The sequence below is a fragment of the Cebus imitator genome, unplaced genomic scaffold (assembly GCF_001604975.1).
Source record: "Cebus imitator isolate Cc_AM_T3 unplaced genomic scaffold, Cebus_imitator-1.0 Scaffold220, whole genome shotgun sequence".
Classification (NCBI taxonomy): Eukaryota; Metazoa; Chordata; class Mammalia; order Primates; family Cebidae; genus Cebus; species Cebus imitator.
Window position 1 is genome coordinate 232,738 of NW_016107535.1, and position 19,143 is coordinate 251,880.

Here is a 19,143-nt window from a genome sequence, read left to right on the forward strand (position 1 = left end):
GCTTGGCTCCTGGAGAGAGAGGAGAAGGGGAGAGAGGTGTAGCTCCTGGAGCTGTTGCCCCAGACAGCCTGCAATAAGGCTGACCTCACACCTGCCCTGCTGGCCAGCCTCTCAATTGGACATTGCTCATTCTAGCCTCAGGGCTCATCTTTCCTACTTCTCTTTCAGGCTGTGTTTGGCCCTAACCATACTCCTACCCCTAATCACAAGGTAGGGCGTGGCCTATACCCAGCTCAAGAGAAGGACCTCCCTCCAGGTTATGTAGATCGAGCTCTTTCTCACTGGAACTTCTCTCTGTGATTCATACAGGAGTTAATCTAGGTCAAGAATTGGGTCCCAGGGAAGTAAATATCTGCTCTGGGACACCAAAGAGAGAATCTGTAGTTTGAGGATTCTTGGTTCCTTAGTGGCTAAGAAGTGAGGAGTCCCTTAGCTCTCTTTTCCTGAATCAGGTCTATGAAGGAATTAACTTATATCCTTGAGAGACCAATATTGGCTTCCAAAAGAAAGTGAGAGCAGTTTTTGATAAAGCAATGAACTTAACAACTGATGTGACTGGCAGTGAAGGATGTACCTGGTGGTTTCACTGTCTTTTGTCCTGTTTGCCTGCTGTGCATGAATTTCCAATTTCATTCACCTATGTCAAATTATTGCAACCCCCAAATTCCATGTAAAGATATAAATTAACTTCCAAAGCAGCGCCAATCAAAAGCTGAGGCCTTAGAAAAACGACAATGCTTTTGGCCTGAGAAGCTGTCAGGCTGTAAGAGAAACAGTTTTGAACTATTTTCCATATACAAGGTTATTACAATGATAGGAACAATATGGAAAAATTCAGACCGCAGAAGATTAAACTAGAAGTCCACAGCTACAGAGAACAAGTAGTTCACTGTTTTTCTTTTCTTTTCTTTTTTTTTCTGAGACCAGAGTTTCACACTGGTTGCCCAGATGCACTGGTTGCCCAGTTTGTTTTCATCTTCTTGAAAACAAACTACCATGTAGTGAAGAAGCCTAAGTGGCTGAAAGGAAAGACCCAAGTGGAGAAATACCATAATAGTGAATAAAGCAGTAGGAAAGTTCACAAATGACAGAGGCATTGTGGAGAGGGAAGGAGAGTCTATATTCATGACAATTGTCTCTTCCAGTGAAAACAAAGCTCTACCCCTTCCTTGATGGAAATGGTCCAGTGTAATCAACTTACCACCAGATGGTTGGTTGGTTCTCCACGGAATAATACCCCAATCAATGGTTCATTATGGATGTCTCTCTGTTGTTGGCATTTGGGCACTGTATTCGTCCATTCTCATGCTGCTAAAAAGAAATACCTAAGACTGGGTAATTTATTAATATAAAGAAAAGAGGTTTAATTGGCTCAACGTTCCATAGGCTGTACAGAAAGCATAGTTGGGGAGGCCTCAGGAAACTTACAATCATGATGGAAGGTGGAGCAAAGCAGGCTTGTCTTATGTGGCTGGAGCAGGAGGAAGAGAGAGTGGAGGGGGAGGTGCTACACTCATTTAAACAACCAGCTCTCATGAGAACTCACTCGATACCACAAGAACAGCAAGGGGAAATCTTCTCCTATAATCCAATCAGCTCCCACCAGGACCCTCTTCCAACACTGGGGATTACAATTCGACATGAGATTTGGGTGGGGACGCAAATCCAAACAGGCACTCAACAGTGGATTTAGATAATTCCTTATATACCCGCGTGGTATTCCATATGGCATTGCCTCTGACTGGCAACTCATTTCAAAGTAAAGGAAACCTGGCAATGAGCTCATGCTCATGAAATGCATTAGTATTAACTGTATCACCCATAGTCCTGAAGCATTTGCCCTGACTGAACAGTGTGGTGGCCTTTGGAAGACTCAGTTATAGACCTAGCTGAGGGACAGGACGTTTCAGGGCCAGGATAATGTTCTCCAGGATGTGGCATATGTTCAGAATTGCAACCATGATATAGTGCTTAGTTCCAAAAATTAAAGGGTAGCATGAAATGCCTCTCTCAAAATTACCCCTAATGGTCCTCTAGTGGTTTTTTTCCTTTTCTTTCTGTACCCACAACTTTGAGCTCCGCTACTTTAGAAATCTTAGTTCCCAAGGAAAAAGAGATGTTTCCATTAGAGAAGGAAATTAAAAATTCCTTTAAAGTTGAGACCACTATATGGGGGCTATTTATATCATTAAATCAACAGGTTATGGAGGGGCTTGCTGTTCCTCTGGCTCAGCAATGTTGGGGCGTTCTGGGAGGAAAGAGTGTTTTGGGACTGTGAGGCACAATCAGATCTTTGGCACAGGGTACCGTAGAAACTTCCAGTCATGGGTCCAGCCCTAAAAGACCCCTCCTTCTTCTCAAATGCCACTTAGGGACAGAAAATTACCCATAACAGAATGATTTTTCATGAGTGCACCATTTCAAGAGTGATGATGTTTGTTGTTATAAAATGTTTATAATTAATAATGGAATAATAAACTTCATACTTTGAAACAAAAAATTAGAGGCATGGTTTTTTTCTTTTCATCACTCTATTTTCTAGTTGAGAATTTAGTTTAAACCATTTTATACACTTAAAACATGATCACAGACTTTAAGAAATTGGCCAGGGTGAGGCCAGCAGCTTTAGAGACGTCTGAATTGGCATTCTCCAATGTGCGGATTTCATGGCATTAGAGGTTATTTTGATAGAGAGTAAGTTGCAATACCACAGTGCTTTGCTTTTTCCTGTCTTGATAGAAATTTTTATTAGAGAAAATACTTTGCTATCTAGAAAGATGCATTATATTGACCTCTGCACAGCAACCTCAGGTTCTAAATAGAACCTTATTTGTGCCAGTGGGGATTGCATCAGCTGGTTACACACACACACACACACACACACACACACACTCACACACACCCCTCTGGTGATTCTTACTTTCTGTGTTCTGTCATCATAGTGTTTATTGTAGCCACAACGGCAACATAGTTCTAGAGGGTTTCTTCTGGGTAGCACTCTTCGTTATAAGCACCTCTCAGCTTTACGTACTTTTTTGGGAAGGTCCAAAGTCCTCATTCTCATTTTGGCCAGTAGCTCCCACCTGAGGTAGCTTCCATCGTATCTGTGAGGTTAGTTAAATTAGTTTATTTATTTAGGTGTCGACTGCCTTAATTCAGAGGCATGAATACTGACTTGAAGGACTAAAAGCTTAATGAAGGGTCCTGAAGAACTGAAGTTTTCCCCAGTGCCGCCAGGTGAGGTGGCTCATGCCTATGATCCCAGCACTTTGGGAGGCTAAGGCAGGAGGATTGCTTGAGCCCAGGAGTTTGAGACCAGCCTGGGCAACATAGCGAGACCCCATCTCTCTATAAAAAAAGGCTTCCCAGTGTTAATGTTCAGTGGCTCTATATATTTAATTTCTGTCCTTCTTGCTATGTTCAGTACAAATCTAGCAGAGTGGCACCTCCCCAGAGATCTTCAGCTATGTAACAGGCCCCAGGAGACAGAGCATGGCTCCAGGCACCAGCTGCCATGCCCCTTTAGAAGCTTCCCTCTTCCTTTATTTGTCAAAGGAGTGAATGAGGCTAAAATTAAGATTTTGAATGGTATAAATATGCAACTAATTCAATTGTAGGATATTATTATTAAAGTTTTAAATTTCTAAACCTCTTTCTTTCATACATTGCAGTGCTTGCAGTTCCAATAGCATTCCAAGAAAACATTTCTATGTTTGCATAATTTGTAGAGTATACATAAATAATGTAAAATAATTTGGGACTATTTCAACTTTACATTGTATGTTTCAATTTCATCGATGTCATACCTGGCTCAGTCAATCGTTGTCACAGCTGTTAAGCCATTTTGGAATTTGCCATTTCTTTTCTGAGGAACCTGTTTTAGTTTAGTTTACAGCATTTAGAAATAGAAGGCAACTTTGTAGAAGTAACATCAATATCCTAGTCTGCTTATCACGAATATAATTAATAGTGTTAGGACGTAAGTGATACTCAGGTGGTTTTTATTATTTTTTATACACTGTGTGCTTTGACTTTTAATTTCAACTACAGCTAAAACTGACTTTTAAACTAAAATTAAGTGATATTTATCTTAATGCCCAGTTATTAACCAAATCATACTCAGAATATGTTATTATGTACCAAGCTAAGGAGTCCTTTAAGTTGGGGATGAATTTTACTTACACATGCCATTTCAGTTTTAGTTGCCCTATTCTGTTACATTATTCTTGTCAAGTCTAAGCTTTACGATGTCTAAATTCTTTTAACGCTGTATCTGTGATGTAAAATGTATGATGTCCTACAAATTTTTTTCATGATAAACTAAGTTATAGCCTATTGTAAGCTGTAAAACATTTCTTGTACATTATTTTTTCATTTATGTAGTTTCTTATGTAAATTTGAAAAATATTTGCCATGGTTCATTCTGTAAACATTCCCATATTCTTTTCCTCAATGCTTATTTGCATGAAAGTAACTTGGATTTTGCTTGTTTGTATTGGATAGCCATTAAGTTAACTTCAGTATCTCTGCCTTTTTTTTCTGTAGTTTAACTGTTTCTAATTTTGTTCACAATCTAAATAGATGTTAGAGTCATACTTTTTATTTTCTACTTTCTAAATAAATTTTCCAAGGTTTTTTTTTAGACAAAAGAAGCTTCCCTCTTCCATCCGGTGGCCTCCATCATACCTCCTGCCCTCCCAGGATTCAGTTTTCTAAGTATAAAGCTATTCAAAACCATATATGACTATAGTCAGAGAGGACCTTATCTTTGTCATCTGCCCTAATTCTTCATTGAACAGATGGACAAACTGAGGCCAAGAGAAATTAGTGACTTGCCCAAGGTCACAGAGCCAGCCAGGAGCAGAGCTGGGCTATGACTCTCCTGACTCCCACTTCAGTGCTCTTTCCATTGAGCCAAGATCCCTGGCTTCAAATGATTGAGGCTTTACAGGGTTGCTGTGCCTGGAGATGACTTTCTGTACTATATTTTCTTCAGTAAGATTTCAAGCTAAATGTCTCTCTCAGCTCTAAAATATTTACACCGAGTATCAGGGCTCTGTGGAGACCATTGCTTCATTAAGTTTGGCAGCTGAGGCAGCATCCCCAGCAGCAGCAGGGAGCCTGGTGGGTCATGCACAACTCACTCCTCTTCTGGGGAGATGTGGCTTCAGCGTGGCCCAGTGAACCATTTGCTGAAATGATATAAACTTCATTTGAAATTCTTGGGGTCTGGAGTGGCCATGCGAATGATGAAGAAACTCACATTTAATTAGCAGATGTTATGTTCTAGATTCCATGCTGAGCATCACAATGGCGAAAGCTGGGGCTTTGTAGACAGTCATATAGGTTCAAGTTTACGTTCAACTAATTTTTAGCTGTTAAATCCTGAGCATGTTATCTAACCTCTAGACTTTAGCTTATGTATCTGTAAAATGGAGCTGCTGCTATTACCTACCTGTCAAGGTTATTATTGAATGAAATAAGTTAATATTTATAAAGCACTAGAATAATGCATTCTAAGCACTTACTGGGTAAGTGCTGTATAGTAATTGCTATAAAGTGGTTGCTGTTACTGTGAAAATTAAAAATATATTCACATAAAACATTCACATCTGTTTTTACTAGGATGAAAAGATGTAGATCACATATGTTAGAATTGCTACCTATGAGGCCATATGGAAATTAAAAAAAAAAAAAATGCGGCCAGGCGCAGTGGCTCACACCTGTTATTCTAGCACTTTGGCAAACTGAGGCGGGTGGATCACCTGAGGTCAGGAGTTTAGGACCAGCCTGGCCAACATGGTGAAACCCCATCTCTACTAAAATTAGCTGGATGTGGTGGCACACACCTGAAATCCCAGCTACTTGGTGGCTGAGGCAGGGGAATTGCTTGAACTCGGGAGGTGGAGGTTGAAGTGAGCTGAGATCATGCCATTGTACTCCAGCCTGGGCAACAGAGACTGTGTCTCAAAAAAACAAACAAACAAACAAAAAACAAACAAAAAGCAACCAGGCAAGTCATTCTAGAACCCCTGCTTTTAATCACTGCAGATACTGTTTTATTATTATCCCACTGAGAAGATGAATAAACTGAGGTTAAAATAATGTAAATGAAGGCATCAAACATTTACGAAGTGGCAGGAGGAGCACTTGGAAGATGCTTTCTGATATCAGATGAGTGAGTTTTAGGTCCTTCTTTTTCATCACTAAATTTCAAGATCGGCTGGCTGTCCACAATTCATACTGTGTGAAGAGCCTGCTCAGATTCTGCTAGCTACACCAAACTTTTGCAGAGAGTGGAGTGAAGAAATGTGTTTTCCAGTTGTAGGAAGTGTTGTCTCTAATGCTTGCAATGAGCTTCGTCAACAAGTTTTATACAAATAGATGTCAAGAGTGTAATGTAAGAAACTGAAATAAAACCAAAATGCCCTCAAATAAGGATGGGCTAAATAAATTATGCCTATCCATATAACAGAATATAGGTAGCCTATAATATACTACTATGGAATATGACCTAGAAAAATATTCATAATATGTTTTTTAAAAATGTTACAATGTGGTGTGTAGAATGTATGTGATATGTGGAATATGTGCGTATTTACACACACAGATACACATGTACATGTACAAAAATGGTAAGCAAGATGTACATATCATGTTAACAGTAGTCATCTTGGGTGCAGTATTATGGAAGAGTATTACTTCTCTTTTCTTTAATCTATATTTTATAATTTTTCTAGAATAAACACATATGACCTTTTAAAAAGAAAAATAATTTATTAAAAATAGCAGAAGAGGCATGTATAGTAAAGACTGTTTTGCCTATGGATGGTGCTCCTCTTCCGCACTTCTATAATTAGCTTGTAAATAATTTTGTCTACTCCTGCCCTGCTGATGCAATGGCTCCTTCCTTTGTGCACAGGTGGCTGGTCTTATATAAGGCCATTACAGCCTGGGTCCTATTGCACATTTATTGGGAACATAGTCAGCTACAAGCACTGACATAAAGCCTGGCGCATGTCTGCAAACCCTACCTACATGTCTGGATATGTTTTAAATGAATGAATGAATGAACTGGTCTGGGGTCAACAGTGTGAATTTGTATACAGGTTCTGCCAATTATAGGCTAGGGGAGTCTTAGGCTCCTGACCTGTACTGCGGCAATAGTAATCGTAGCTTAAGAGACCTCCAATTGTGTTTTGAAAATGGCAAAGTGCTAATCCCAAGATGGCTGGGGAAGCCAAGCGAGCTTTTCTTATTATTGCTCCATCTACTAACACATTTACATCTCCCCATCCCTATTTCTTCTTGGCTCCCTAAGGCATCATGGTTACCATAGCAGCCAGATGCTGATGATGCCTCCAGGGGGCAGCAAGGTGAAACTGAGCCAGCTCCCAAGTCCTCACCTCCCCATACCCTTTGCAGGCCAGGGTGAGATGGTCTGAAGCTCAACCTTTGGTCAGGTCCCCCACCCTGTCTTGGATTGCTTAGACACACAAACTCTTCCTCTGCAATCTCAGTTCAGGGCCTTGAAACACCTCTTCGGAGACTCCCTCCTTCCAAGCTCTGTCTTCTGGCGCCCTGCCTGGTTGCCGTGGAAACAGGTTCCACTGCGGACAAAGGAGGGAGCTGGGTCCTGCTTCCTCCTGGTCCTGTCGATGAGGATTTTTAGACCGTGGAGACTGCGCTGCCCTGCCCTGCACCTACCCTCACTCTCCGTGTTCTCACTAAGGTGGAAATTGCCCTCCCTCACTACTGACGAGACCATGTGTAAAAGCGTGACCACAGAAGAGTGGAAGAAAATCTTCTATGAGAAGATGGAGGAGGCAAAGCCGGCTGACAGCTGGGACCTCATCATAGACCCCAACCTCAAGCACAATGTGCTGGGCCCTGGTTGGAAGCAGTACCTGGAGGTGCATGCTTCAGGCAGGTGAGTAGCCCAGGAAGTAGGAACCCTGCAGGCAGCCTCTAGGTCTCTAGCCCTGGGGCACCTTCCAAGGAGAAGATTACATAGAACCCAAGTGTTTAGCTTCAATCTCGCTATTAGACTGGCGTAGACTGGAAGTCAGAGAAAGAGTCCCTCACTGGCAACTAGGATATTTGAGTTTGATTCCAGCTCTTTCACTGATCACCTGTGTTACTCTTTCTCTCTGAGTCATAATTTTTTCATCTGGAAAATAAAGACATAGAATGTATTTATTAGTCCTACACACTGAAATTTTACATATTTTCTATTTTAACAATCTCTTAAAAAGTAGTTTAAAACCAGAGAAGGAGGGTGTAAGGCTCACTGGAGGTCGAGAGGTCTGTGCTCTGGTCCTGGGACCAGTTTAAATCTATTTAACTCGACGTACTTTCATTTCAAATATTGAATACATGAGGTGTGCCGGAAGCTGGCTCTACTGTTGGCTCCATGGCCCTTGAGGAATTTGATTTTCTTCTTGGACCTGGCTTTCTGCGTTTGCACAGTGAGAGGTTAGCCTCTGGTCCACAGAGCAGTGTCAGCGTCAGCGTCACCTGGAACTTGTTAGGAAGGCAGGCTCTTGGGCCCCTTTTAGACCTGAATCACAATCTGATTTTAAGAAGAGTTCCAGGTGATTAGCATGTAGAAACCTTCTGAGATGATTTTCTAGCACTCTTGTTCATGGGTCCAGAGTGTACGGGCTTACCCTTGGGACATAGGATGGGGAGGCTGAGAGGTGCAGCCTCGGAGTCAGAAGCAAGACCTTCCTGCCTGCTCTGATTCAGTCAATTCACTTCGTCAATTCAGGAAACATTACTGGGCACCTGTTACGTGCTGGGCACCGGCTCTGCCTCTAGCTGTGTGTACATGGATGCCTCTCTCACTCTCTGTCTCAGCATAAAACAAATGATTAAGTAGATGATTTCCAGGTCCCTCCAGTTAAGACATTTTTCAATCAGGTTTTGTAGTCTGATCTGAGAGGAAGAAACAATTCCCAAAAGATGTGAGTGAACAGAAGAGAATAAAAATGTGAAGCTCCTAAATTGGCTGACAGGAGGGGTGTCAAGGGCTGGACATGTACGGGTGGGACTCAGGAGCTTCTCCAAGACCTGGAAGGCTGTCAGGGCTGACTAGGGAGGGCTTGTGGCTGCCCCAGACCTGGCTGTGGGCCTGTGATCCCCAGCTGGCCCCTGTCAGGCCTGGGAGACTACAGCCCTTGGGGCTCTGGGCACAGACTGCCTCCACCTCCAGGCCTTGTGATGAATCAACTCTGGCACTGGCCTGGACGCTGACAGCTAGTAATGGTGTCATTTTCTCCTGATTTGGATCTAGCCTGTTCACAGTCAGTGTTAATAGATAGAAATGTGCAGATGGATTATGAGTTTCTTGTCTGGTGTGAGCAGGAAGGACTCACCTAGTGTACCCTGGGCAGTTTGCAGATGAGGAATGGGAATGATGCCCAGCACTCCGGTGGAGGGAGTTGAGGCCTCTGGAAAGCACTGAGGAGGTAGAGCACTGCTGGATGCCAGGTGGCATTCTGAGGAGCCTGCTTTGGTTCTAGAGGCACTCGCCAGGCTGAGGGGCTTCCTGGGGAAAGCTAATGAACCCAGGGCACCGGCAACACTGCCTCTACCTCCAGGCTCTGCTTAGTCCCCAGGTCCCCTCACTCCATTCCTGGGGCTGTTTCCACCACCTCCACCCGTCTTCTATTCCTCCCTCTCCTCCCATCTCCGCAGGTTCCACTGCTCCTGGTGCTGGCACACCTGGCAGTCGCCCCACCTGGTCATCCTCTTCCACATGTTCCTGGACCGCGCCCAGCGGGCTGGCTCGGTGCGTATGCGCGTCTTCAAGCAGCTGTGCTATGAGTGCGGCACGGCGCGGCTGGACGAGTCCAGCATGCTGGAGGAGAACATCGAGGGCCTGGTGGACAACCTCATCACCAGCCTGCGCGAGCAGTGCTATGGGGAGCGCGGCGGCCAGTACCGCATCCACGTGGCCAGCCGCCAGGACAACCGGCGGCACCGCGGGGAGTTCTGCGAGGCCTGCCAGGAGGGCATCGTGCACTGGAAGCCCAGCGAGAAGCTGCTGGAGGAGGAGGCGACCACCTACACCTTCTCCCGGGCGCCCAGCCCCGCCAAGCCGCAGGAGGAGACGGGCTCAGCCTGGAACTTCTGCTCTCTCCCCTGGTGCTTGTTTTGGGCCACAGTCCTGCTGTTGATCATCTACCTGCAGTTCTCCTTCCGTAGCTCCGTCTAAGATTCCCTGGGTGGGCCCAGAGCCTGTCGAGGGTGCCAGTTAGCTGATGGGAAGGTAGAGGAGAAACCTGGATTGGGAGTAGTGTCAACTTCTAGCGCTGGTGATGCCACTGACTCAGTGGAGATCTTGGACAAATTATACAGTTTTGCCTTTTATAAAACTAACGGTTTGGGCAAGATCATTGGTTTATCATAGTGAAACCCAGGACCCCAAAGTTCTGCTTAGGTGCCTCAGGGCCTTTTGGATTGGGAAAGTAGACTAAGCAAGTGGGTGTCTTCAACTCATCCTCCACCTCCTGCCTCCTCCTCTTGCTTCAATCAGAACAGCTTTACTTTAGATGGAGTTCCATTCAAGATGTTTGTACAAAAAAAAAGTTTACTTTTGAAAAGTTTGAAAATGAGAAGACTGGGTGATCTCCAAAGGGTTTTCCACAGTAATGAGCTTGCCCCTGTTAGTCCTGCACCCCTACCCCTCATGATTCCCCACATTCTCTAGCTGCAGCCTTAAATTAGCTTCTTTGCCCACCCTGTGAGCCTTGTCTATGATTCTGCCTTCACATATGCAGCAGGGGTTTCCCTTGAAGGGCAAGAGGTGGGAGACCAGGCTGTTCCTTTGCTGTTGGGTACACAGCGTCTCTTGCTTTTGTTTCTCAGATTCCAGTTTCTTTCCACTCAGGGTGAATCCTGGAGTCTGCCTGGCTGAAAGATGGTGGTTGGGGTGGGGTCCCATAGAGCTAGGCTTCTCACCCATGGCGTATGAACTGGCAGAGAATTTAGGGGAGGTTTAGAAGACAGAGTTTTAGAAGCAAAGCAAAAAATCCCTGGGAAGCATTATAATGGAGGATCTTCAGAGTTCAGGGGCCAAGTCTAGCAGATTCTCAGCGACACCGATGGTCAAAACACAGGAACAGGAGCCTGGCCTCCTGGGTTCTTTGCTGAAATTACAGTTAAATGGCGTTTCCACATTGGCCAAGAATGAGGCCTCTTGTCAAAGATCAGCTTTCCCCCTAAAGCCACAGGGATGGGGGTGTCTCCAGCAAGAAAGAGGGCGTTAAAGATGTAAAATGTTTTGTCCATGTGGAACTGCTCAGATATGTGGGAGAACCTTACAAGGCTCTACAGTGAGATGTAATATGGGTTGAGATGGGAGGAGAGAAGACTTTCTGACAGTGGGGGTCTGGAATGGAATTGGTGGGGAGAGGCAGCAAGCTGCACTCTTGAGGGGCTTCATTAACCCCAACTCTGTTGATAACTTGATCCCCTCTCCTCCTTCCCTGCACTTTTGAGGGGCCTCATTTACCCTACCTCTGTTAAAAACTTGACTACTCTCTTCTTTCATAGAAAGTCACCATCATCTGTAGTGATGGAGGAGGGGGGGTCACTTACATAAACATGGGACACTTTAATAAAGACAGGATATCTTCAATAAGGCTTAGTAGTCATTAATGTGTGTTTGAGATTCCCCCACTGTCACTGATCTATAATGAGCTGTTGGTCCCCTCCATCCCAGCACCCTGTCTCCCCTCCTCTCCTTTTTGTCCCTTCCCCCACCCACATGAGGCTCTAGCTAGGTCCAGTTCTTGTCCATAATCAGGAGGGATGCAAGTCTGTCATTCAGGGGATCAGCAAAAGGTCAGTTTTACTCCTGTCCTGGCTCAAATTCAAGTAAACAGTGATGGCTTCCTTTACTTCATTCACAGAGTGTTTATTTCTTAATCTAGCCCACATTTTCTGAACACCTGCTATCTAGCAAGTCCTGATTTACTTCCTAGATAGTAGGTGTTCAGAATATGTGGACTAGATGAAGAAATGAGTACTGTGGGTGCAGGGGGTGCTCTCTGGTTTCTCAGACATCTCTGCTTGCTACAGAGGTTTTCAGCCCTAGATGTACTTTTGAAATTCTGGAGAGATTTTAAAGAAATATAAGTACTTAACCTCTACCCTAGACCAATGGGATCAAAATTTGGGGGCAATTGGACCTTGGAATCTGCATTACAATAAGACATCCAGGTGACTGACCTGTGCTGCCTGGCGTAATGCCTTCTAACAGAGGAATAGACTTTCTTTTACATCTGGTTTTATGAAAACTGAGCCTTGAGAGCTTCCTTGGTAACTTGCCCTGGATTCTTTAGGACCGGGGCTCAGCTTCCCTCTCTCTAGCTGCCTTACACACTCCCCAACCTTTGCTCTGGAGATTTCACTCTTCCTCACACTCCCTTGCTCCTGCACGTTTGCTGCCACAATGGCTGTGTTCTGCTCTGAGAGTCTTTGCCACTGAGCTCTGCCACCCTTGCTGGGACACTCATACAACTTGTTATAATTACTTATCCCTGCTAGGCTGTAAGTTCCAAAAAGCACAGACTCCATAGATTCTATTCACCTCTACTGAATGCATAACAAATGTTCAATAAAAATGTGTTCAATGAATAAATGAACCAATAAGCTGAGCCATCTCCAGCCAGATCCTCACCTTTCTAGCATATTATGCTTGTGACAATATTTGGAGTCTCCTTCTCACTCCACCTCTCATTCTTTCTAGGTCTTGCACTTACATATCCCAAAGCAAATCAGTTTAAGGTACTTGTAGTAGGAACAGCATTTTGTTTTTGTTCTAGTTTTGATTTGTTTTGAGATGATAGCATTGGGGTCATGTGAAGGATCCTGAACCCTGCATTGGGAGCTTGTTAGAGTTTAATTGGGTTCTGCTGGGACATTTGGGGGAACATTATTCTCTCTGGGTCTCTAGGGCTTAGATGCTCATATGGTATGAAGCATCCTGAAGTCTGTCTTTGTGCCACCCTGTATTAGCTCATATAAAGCATTTTTACACACTTTCCAATGACTTTTTCCAGCCTGTATTGAGCACCCCCAGTGGCAGGAGAGCATTACCACCCAAGGCAGCTTGTGCCATCTTTGGATAGTTCTGCCTTTTAAAGAAAACTTTTTTCCTTTTAAGCCTCCCTCAAAAGGGCTTGAATTTTTTTCACTATCTAATTCTAGTTCTGGTTCTCACAAGTGGGAACCCACAGTGGGGGATGTTTCCTATTCCCCACACAGATCTTTTCTCAGCCCTGCAGCCAGGGCAGTCTTTTTAACCCAAGTCAGATCCTGCCATTCTTGGGCTCCCCTTTTTGTTTTGTAAAAGCCAAGCCCTGGAAGGCCAAATGTGATGTGGTGCAGCCACGTTACTGACATCTTTTCGTACTCTTTGCCAGAAACCCTGGTTTCTGTGCTGTTCCCCAGACACACAGACATGGTCCTACTTAGGGCCTTATTCCACCTGTCCCCTCTGCTGGAAAGATTTTTCCCAAGAAATTCCCTTAGCTCACTTTCTGACCTCCCTCACCCTACCCTCTCACTCCTGATTTGTCTTGCCTTTACCCTAGTCTGTGTTTCCAGAAAGCCGAAGTCAAGAGGTTTATGTGACAGTACTTGACTGGAAAGCATGATCCCAGAAAGCTGGAGCAAGGCTGGGGGAGCACAGTAAAGCAGGAGGGAAATCCCACGGAAGGAGGCCTTGTCAAGCTGGCCACCTCCATTGGTGAAGGGCTGTTCTGCCCCATCTGAGAAACCAGATGAAATGCATCTCCAGATCACTTGGGGGTAAAGGGGCATCTATCCCCTGGCTCCTGTCTTTTAGTGGCTGAGGGTTGCCCCATAGGATGTTAACTTCCCTCCACTCTGGGTTGTGGTACACTAACTGAATGAAAACGTGAATGAGTAAGTGCTGAAAGGGTATCAGAAAACAAGGTTAGTGTCCTTGCTCTGACTTTCTCAGAGTAAAACCTCCAGTTTCTGATTTTTGCAGTCCTGTTCTGGTTGTGCTGCTTTCTGGGGGTCCTGTATCCACTCCACATCCTTTAAAAATAGCACTCTGACTTCCCTTTCCAGGAATTACCTGTCCCCCATGCAACATAACCTGGTGGGATATCCAGGAACTCTGCACCTCCCCTCAACTCCCAAGCAAGGGGTACATGGCCTAGGACAATTGGTTGGAATTTCAATGATGAGCAAAGTGATAAAAACACGAAAACAGGTGGAGCCTACCAATTCCAGTGACGGTCCCCTGGCAGGTTTGTAAAATGGTTTCTGCTATTCATGTTCTCAGCATGGCCAAATTTTGTCCTTTGCTGAGTCTTGTTCTCCACTCTTATTTTTGATTCTGTGAATTTTCCCCATAGTTTGTCAATACATTCCCTTTTATGCTTAAATCAGTTGCCATCTCTGTATGTTTCAACCAAAGGATGCTGACTGATATACCAGGTCTTCTTCTCCACTGGGTCAGCTCTGATGATGAAAGCCCACACCAGAGCTCCAACTGCCCTCTCCCTGGACCTTCAACTTCTCTGCTCTTTGCAATGAAGTGCCCGTCTCAACCCCACGCATTCCCCTCCAAATCCTGCCTTTTCTTTTCTTTCTTTCTCTTTCTTTTCTTTTTGAGATGGAGTTTTGCTCTGCCACCCAGGCTGGAGTGAAGTGGCATGGTCTTGGCTCCTGCAACCTCCACCTCCCAGGTTCAAGCGATTCTCCTGCCCCAGCCTCTAGAGTAGCTAGGATTATAGGTACCCACCACCACACCCAGGTATTTTTTGTATTTTTAGTAGAGATGGTGTTTTCATATTAACCAGGCTGGTCTTGAACTCCTGACTTCAGGTGATCCACCTGCCTTGGCCTCCCAAAGTGCTAGGATTACAGGTGTAAACCACCATGGCTGGCCAAATCCTGCCTTTTCTCTTTCCATTTACAATCAAATGTTTCAAGGGCTGTCCATAGACTGCCCCCACATTTACACTTTCAGTTAATTCGGCAGGCTAGTGTTCCCCCCACAGTGTTGCAGAAACTCTCCTCATCCAGATCACCAGCAGGCATCTTAGGGCTACATACGATGAACACTTTTAAACCTCATTTTTCTTGACCTCTCACAGGAGTTCAATTCTGTGCGCCCTCCTGATTTACCTTCAGCTTTTCTGTCTCCTTCTTCCTCTCTTCTTCACAGGTTTCTCTGCCTCAGCCTGCCTCCTGAATGTTGGTGTTTTTTAGGCTCCAATTCCAAGTCTTAGTCTTTTCGATCCTCATATTCGTTGATATCCTCTGGCTGATTGAATCTATTCTGAGTGTTCTTTAATATCTGTATCCTAATGACTCAAAATATACATCTCAAGGCATGAACTCTCTTCGGGGCTTCTTACGTTTATGTTCTCCTCGACATCTCTATTTGAGTGTTTCACAGGCATTTCAAAGTCAACATGTCCTAACTGATTCTGAAATATATTTTCCCTTCTGGTGTTCCATAAAATTTTTTATCTTAACCACTTTTAATTGCACAATTCAGTGGCATTAAGTACATTCACATTGCTCTGTAACTATCCCTGCTGTCTATCTCCAGAACTTTTTAATCACTCCAAATGGAAACTATCAAATCGATTTCATAGACCAATGACAACCACCATTCAGCTTTCTGTGTATGGATTTGACTATTTTACCTGGTTTGCTTTAATATAGAGAGAGTCATTTCTTTTCTTCATTTTTCCAGTGGCACAGTAGCCACAATATTTGTCCTGTGTCTGGCTTATTTCACCTAGCATAATATTTTCAAGGTACATGATATTAAAACATATATCAGAATTTTTTTCTTTTTAAGGCTGAATTGTATTTCCTTGAATGTATATACCACGTTTTGTTTATTTACTTAATCAATTTTTTGTTGCTACAACAGAATACCTGAAACTGAGTAATTTATAAAAGAAATAAATATATTTCTTACAGCTATGCAGACTAAGAAGTCTAAGGATGAGGGGCTGCATCTGGTGAGGGCCTTCTTGCTGATGGGGACTCTTTGTGGCATCACATGACAGGCTTAGCATGCTAGTGTGCTCACTCAGGCCTTTCTTCTTTTTCTTATAAAGTCACCAGTTCTCCTCCCATGATAACTCATTAATCCATTAACCTATTAATCCATGAATGGATTACTCCATTTGTGAGGAAAAGCCCTCATGATCCTATCACGTTTTATTTTTATTTATTTATTTATTTATTTGAGACGGAGTTTCGCTTTTGTTACCCAGGCTGGAGTGCAATGGCACGATCTCCGCTCACCGCAACCTCTGCCTCCTGGGTTCAAGCAATTCTCCTGCCCCAGCCTCCTGAGTAGCTGGGGCTACAGGCGTGCGCCACCATGCCCAGCTAATTTTTTGTATTTTTAGTGGAGAAGGGGTTTCACCATGTTGACCAGGATGTTCTCGATCTCTTGAACTTGTGATCCACCTGCCTCGGCCTCCCAAAGTGCTGGGATTACAGGCGTGAGCCACCGCGCCCAGCCCCTATCACATTTTAAAAGCCTCACTTTTCAATACTGCCACACTGGGGATTAAGTTTCAATGAATTTTTGAGGGGACAATCAAACCATAGCATTCTGTCTTGGCTCCCAAAACTCATGTCCTTCTCACATACAAAGACACATATTCCATTTGCATAGCCCCAAAGTCTTAACTTGGTTCAGCAGCAACTTAAAGGTTCAAAGTCATAAGTCTTATATATGAGTCTGTGAAGTCAAAGCAAAATATCTACTTCTATATCTACTTCTAATATACAATGGTGTGATAAGCATAGGGTACACATTCCTATTCCAAAAGGGGGACATAGAAAAGCAAAAAGGGGTAACAAGCTCTGAACAACTCAGAAACTCAAGACAGCAGACACAGGGTCTTAAGACTCCAGAATGATCTCCTTTGACTCCATTTCTGGCATCCTCTACACACTCGTATGGGGGTTGGGCCCCACAAGCCTTGGGTAGCTCTGCCTCTGAAGCTTGGCTGGGGTCAGTCCATCCAGTTTTCCCAGGTTGGCATTACATGCTGAAAGCTCTTGGGTCTCGGTGGGTGGCGATTCCATTTCCAGTGCCCATGAGACGCCGCCCTATTGAAAACTTTCTGTAGCAGCTCTGACTCTACATTTCTGTTTGGCCTTGCTCTAGCAGAGGCTCACTGTGGTGACTCTGCTGCTGCAACAAGTCTCTGTCTGGGCTTTCAGGCTATCAGTTATGATTTTTGAAACTTAGATGAGGGCTAATAAGCCTCCACAGCTCTTGCTTCTTGCAAGTCAGCAGAGTTAGCACCATGTGGATGCTGCCAAGGTTTATGACTTACCTTCCAGATCTGGAGAATGAGCCATACCTTTACCTGTTTGAGTCCTGCCTGATGTGGCCTCAGAGTACTGTGCCAGGGTACAGAGTCTCAAGGTAGTCTTGGGCAGTAAGCCCATAGAAAATGCCTGGGTTTGCTCCCTGAAACCATTCTTTCCTCCTAGGCCTCTGGGCCTGTGATAAGAGGGGAAGCCCTGAAGATCTCTGAAATGCCTTTGAGGTCTTTCTTCCATTGTCTTGAGGAATAGCACCTAGATCCCTTCTAGCCATGCTAATCTCTTTAGCAAATGACCTCTGGGCTACATCCTTTCCTTTTCACTCTTTACGTGGCTAGGCTGAGAGATTTTCAAATATTTCCACTCTGCTTACTTTTTAATTATAAATTCTTTCAATTGTTTTTTTGTTCCTCAACCTCAGTGTGAGCTGCCAAAAGTAAACATGCAGCTTCTTGTTTTGCTTAGAAATTTATTCTTCCAGATACCCTAGTTCATCACAACCAAGTTTGGCCTTCCACAAAGTTCTTGGGTGTGGACACAGTTCAGCCAAGTACTTTGCAAATTTATTACAAAGATGGCCTTTATTCCAGTTCTAATACTTTGTTTTTCGGTTTTATTTAAAACCTCATCAGAATGGCCTTTACTGTTCATATTTCCGTCAGCATTCTGGTCATGACCACTTAACCCATCTCTAAAGAGTTTCAAACTTTCCGTAGTTCTTTTTCCTTCTAAGCCTTCATCACAATCTAAGCATTTCCTAGACTTCTCCTCCAAATTCTTTCAGCCTCTGCCCACTACCCAATTCTAGAGCCAATTCCAGATTTTCAGGTATTCATGACCAGCAGCACCCTACTTCTTGGTACCAATTTTTCCATCTTAGTCTGTTTTCTGTCACTTATAACAGGATATCTTAAACTCCATTCATCCATTGAAAGACATTTGTATTGTTTCTACCTTTTGGCTATTGTGAATAATGCTTCTGCAGTCATTAGTGTACAAGGATTCATCCGTTTAAATTCTTACTTTCAATTATTTAAATAATTTTGTTGTTATTAAAAATGGGGCATTTGGAGTACAGCCACCTCTTCCAGTCTTTGCAGACTGGCTCTGTGACAGAGAAGCCCTTCACTAATTAGCTGTGCGTGCACTGCACCTAGGAATCAGCTAGAGGTGAAAGCGTAAAGTCTTTTCAGTTCTTTTTTGAGCATGCATCTTGCCTGGGCCTATGGCTTTTTCAGTTTCCCAGTATACAGGTCTGCGTTTGAATGTCTTCATTTCCCAGAGTCTCACTCCAGCCTCTCCTCTGGGTGTCAGATGATCTATTGTATAGCTCCACCTGTAGTCTCTTGCCCCTGGTGTCTGTGAGTCTGTAGTTTCCTTGAAGCTTTCTAAAGCAGTCTCCCATGCCTGACACCCTAGGTTAAAGAGGGAGATCAGCCCTCCAAGCAGCCCCACAAAGATGTTAAAACATTGCAAATAAGGTCTGATCTGCTCCTTCCATTCTGAGGGAGGATATTGGGCATGGGCTGCTGTCTCTTCCCTGTGCCACACCAGAGAAAGCGTGGGTCAAGGGTGAATAAAAACACCATGAATTTCCCAATGTTTCGAATGTGGCTTTTTCTTGATTGAGCATTCACTTCTTTGCTGTGGACCTTTTACCATTTTCCAACACTTTTATAAGATTATTTTAATTGCATCCAGTCTCTGGTTGTTATTTGATGTTTCTCTGAGGGGAACATGGGTTTGGATCTTCTCGGTCTGCCATTTCACTGCAGTGCACTGTTCTCC

General features: G+C 44.0%; 1 protein-coding gene across 2 annotated transcripts; it reads left to right on the top strand.

The window, feature by feature from the left end:
• The first annotated feature begins 2,981 nt into the window (after nucleotides 1–2,981).
• RTP1 (receptor transporter protein 1) lies at nucleotides 2,982–12,665 on the top strand. 2 transcript variants are annotated; one of them, XM_017549570.2, is made up of 3 exons: nucleotides 2,982–3,111; nucleotides 7,733–7,930; nucleotides 9,700–12,665. In XM_017549570.2, the coding sequence occupies exons 2-3, from the start codon at nucleotides 7,767–7,769 to the stop codon at nucleotides 10,217–10,219; spliced, it is 684 nt and encodes a 227-aa protein (XP_017405059.1). In that variant the 5' UTR covers nucleotides 2,982–3,111; nucleotides 7,733–7,766; the 3' UTR covers nucleotides 10,220–12,665. The 2 variants fall into 2 exon arrangements, with proteins under 2 accessions (XP_017405059.1, XP_017405058.1); XM_017549569.2 differs by lacking the exon at nucleotides 2,982–3,111 and having other exon boundaries at nucleotides 7,412–7,930.
• The last annotated feature ends 6,478 nt before the right edge of the window (nucleotides 12,666–19,143 follow it).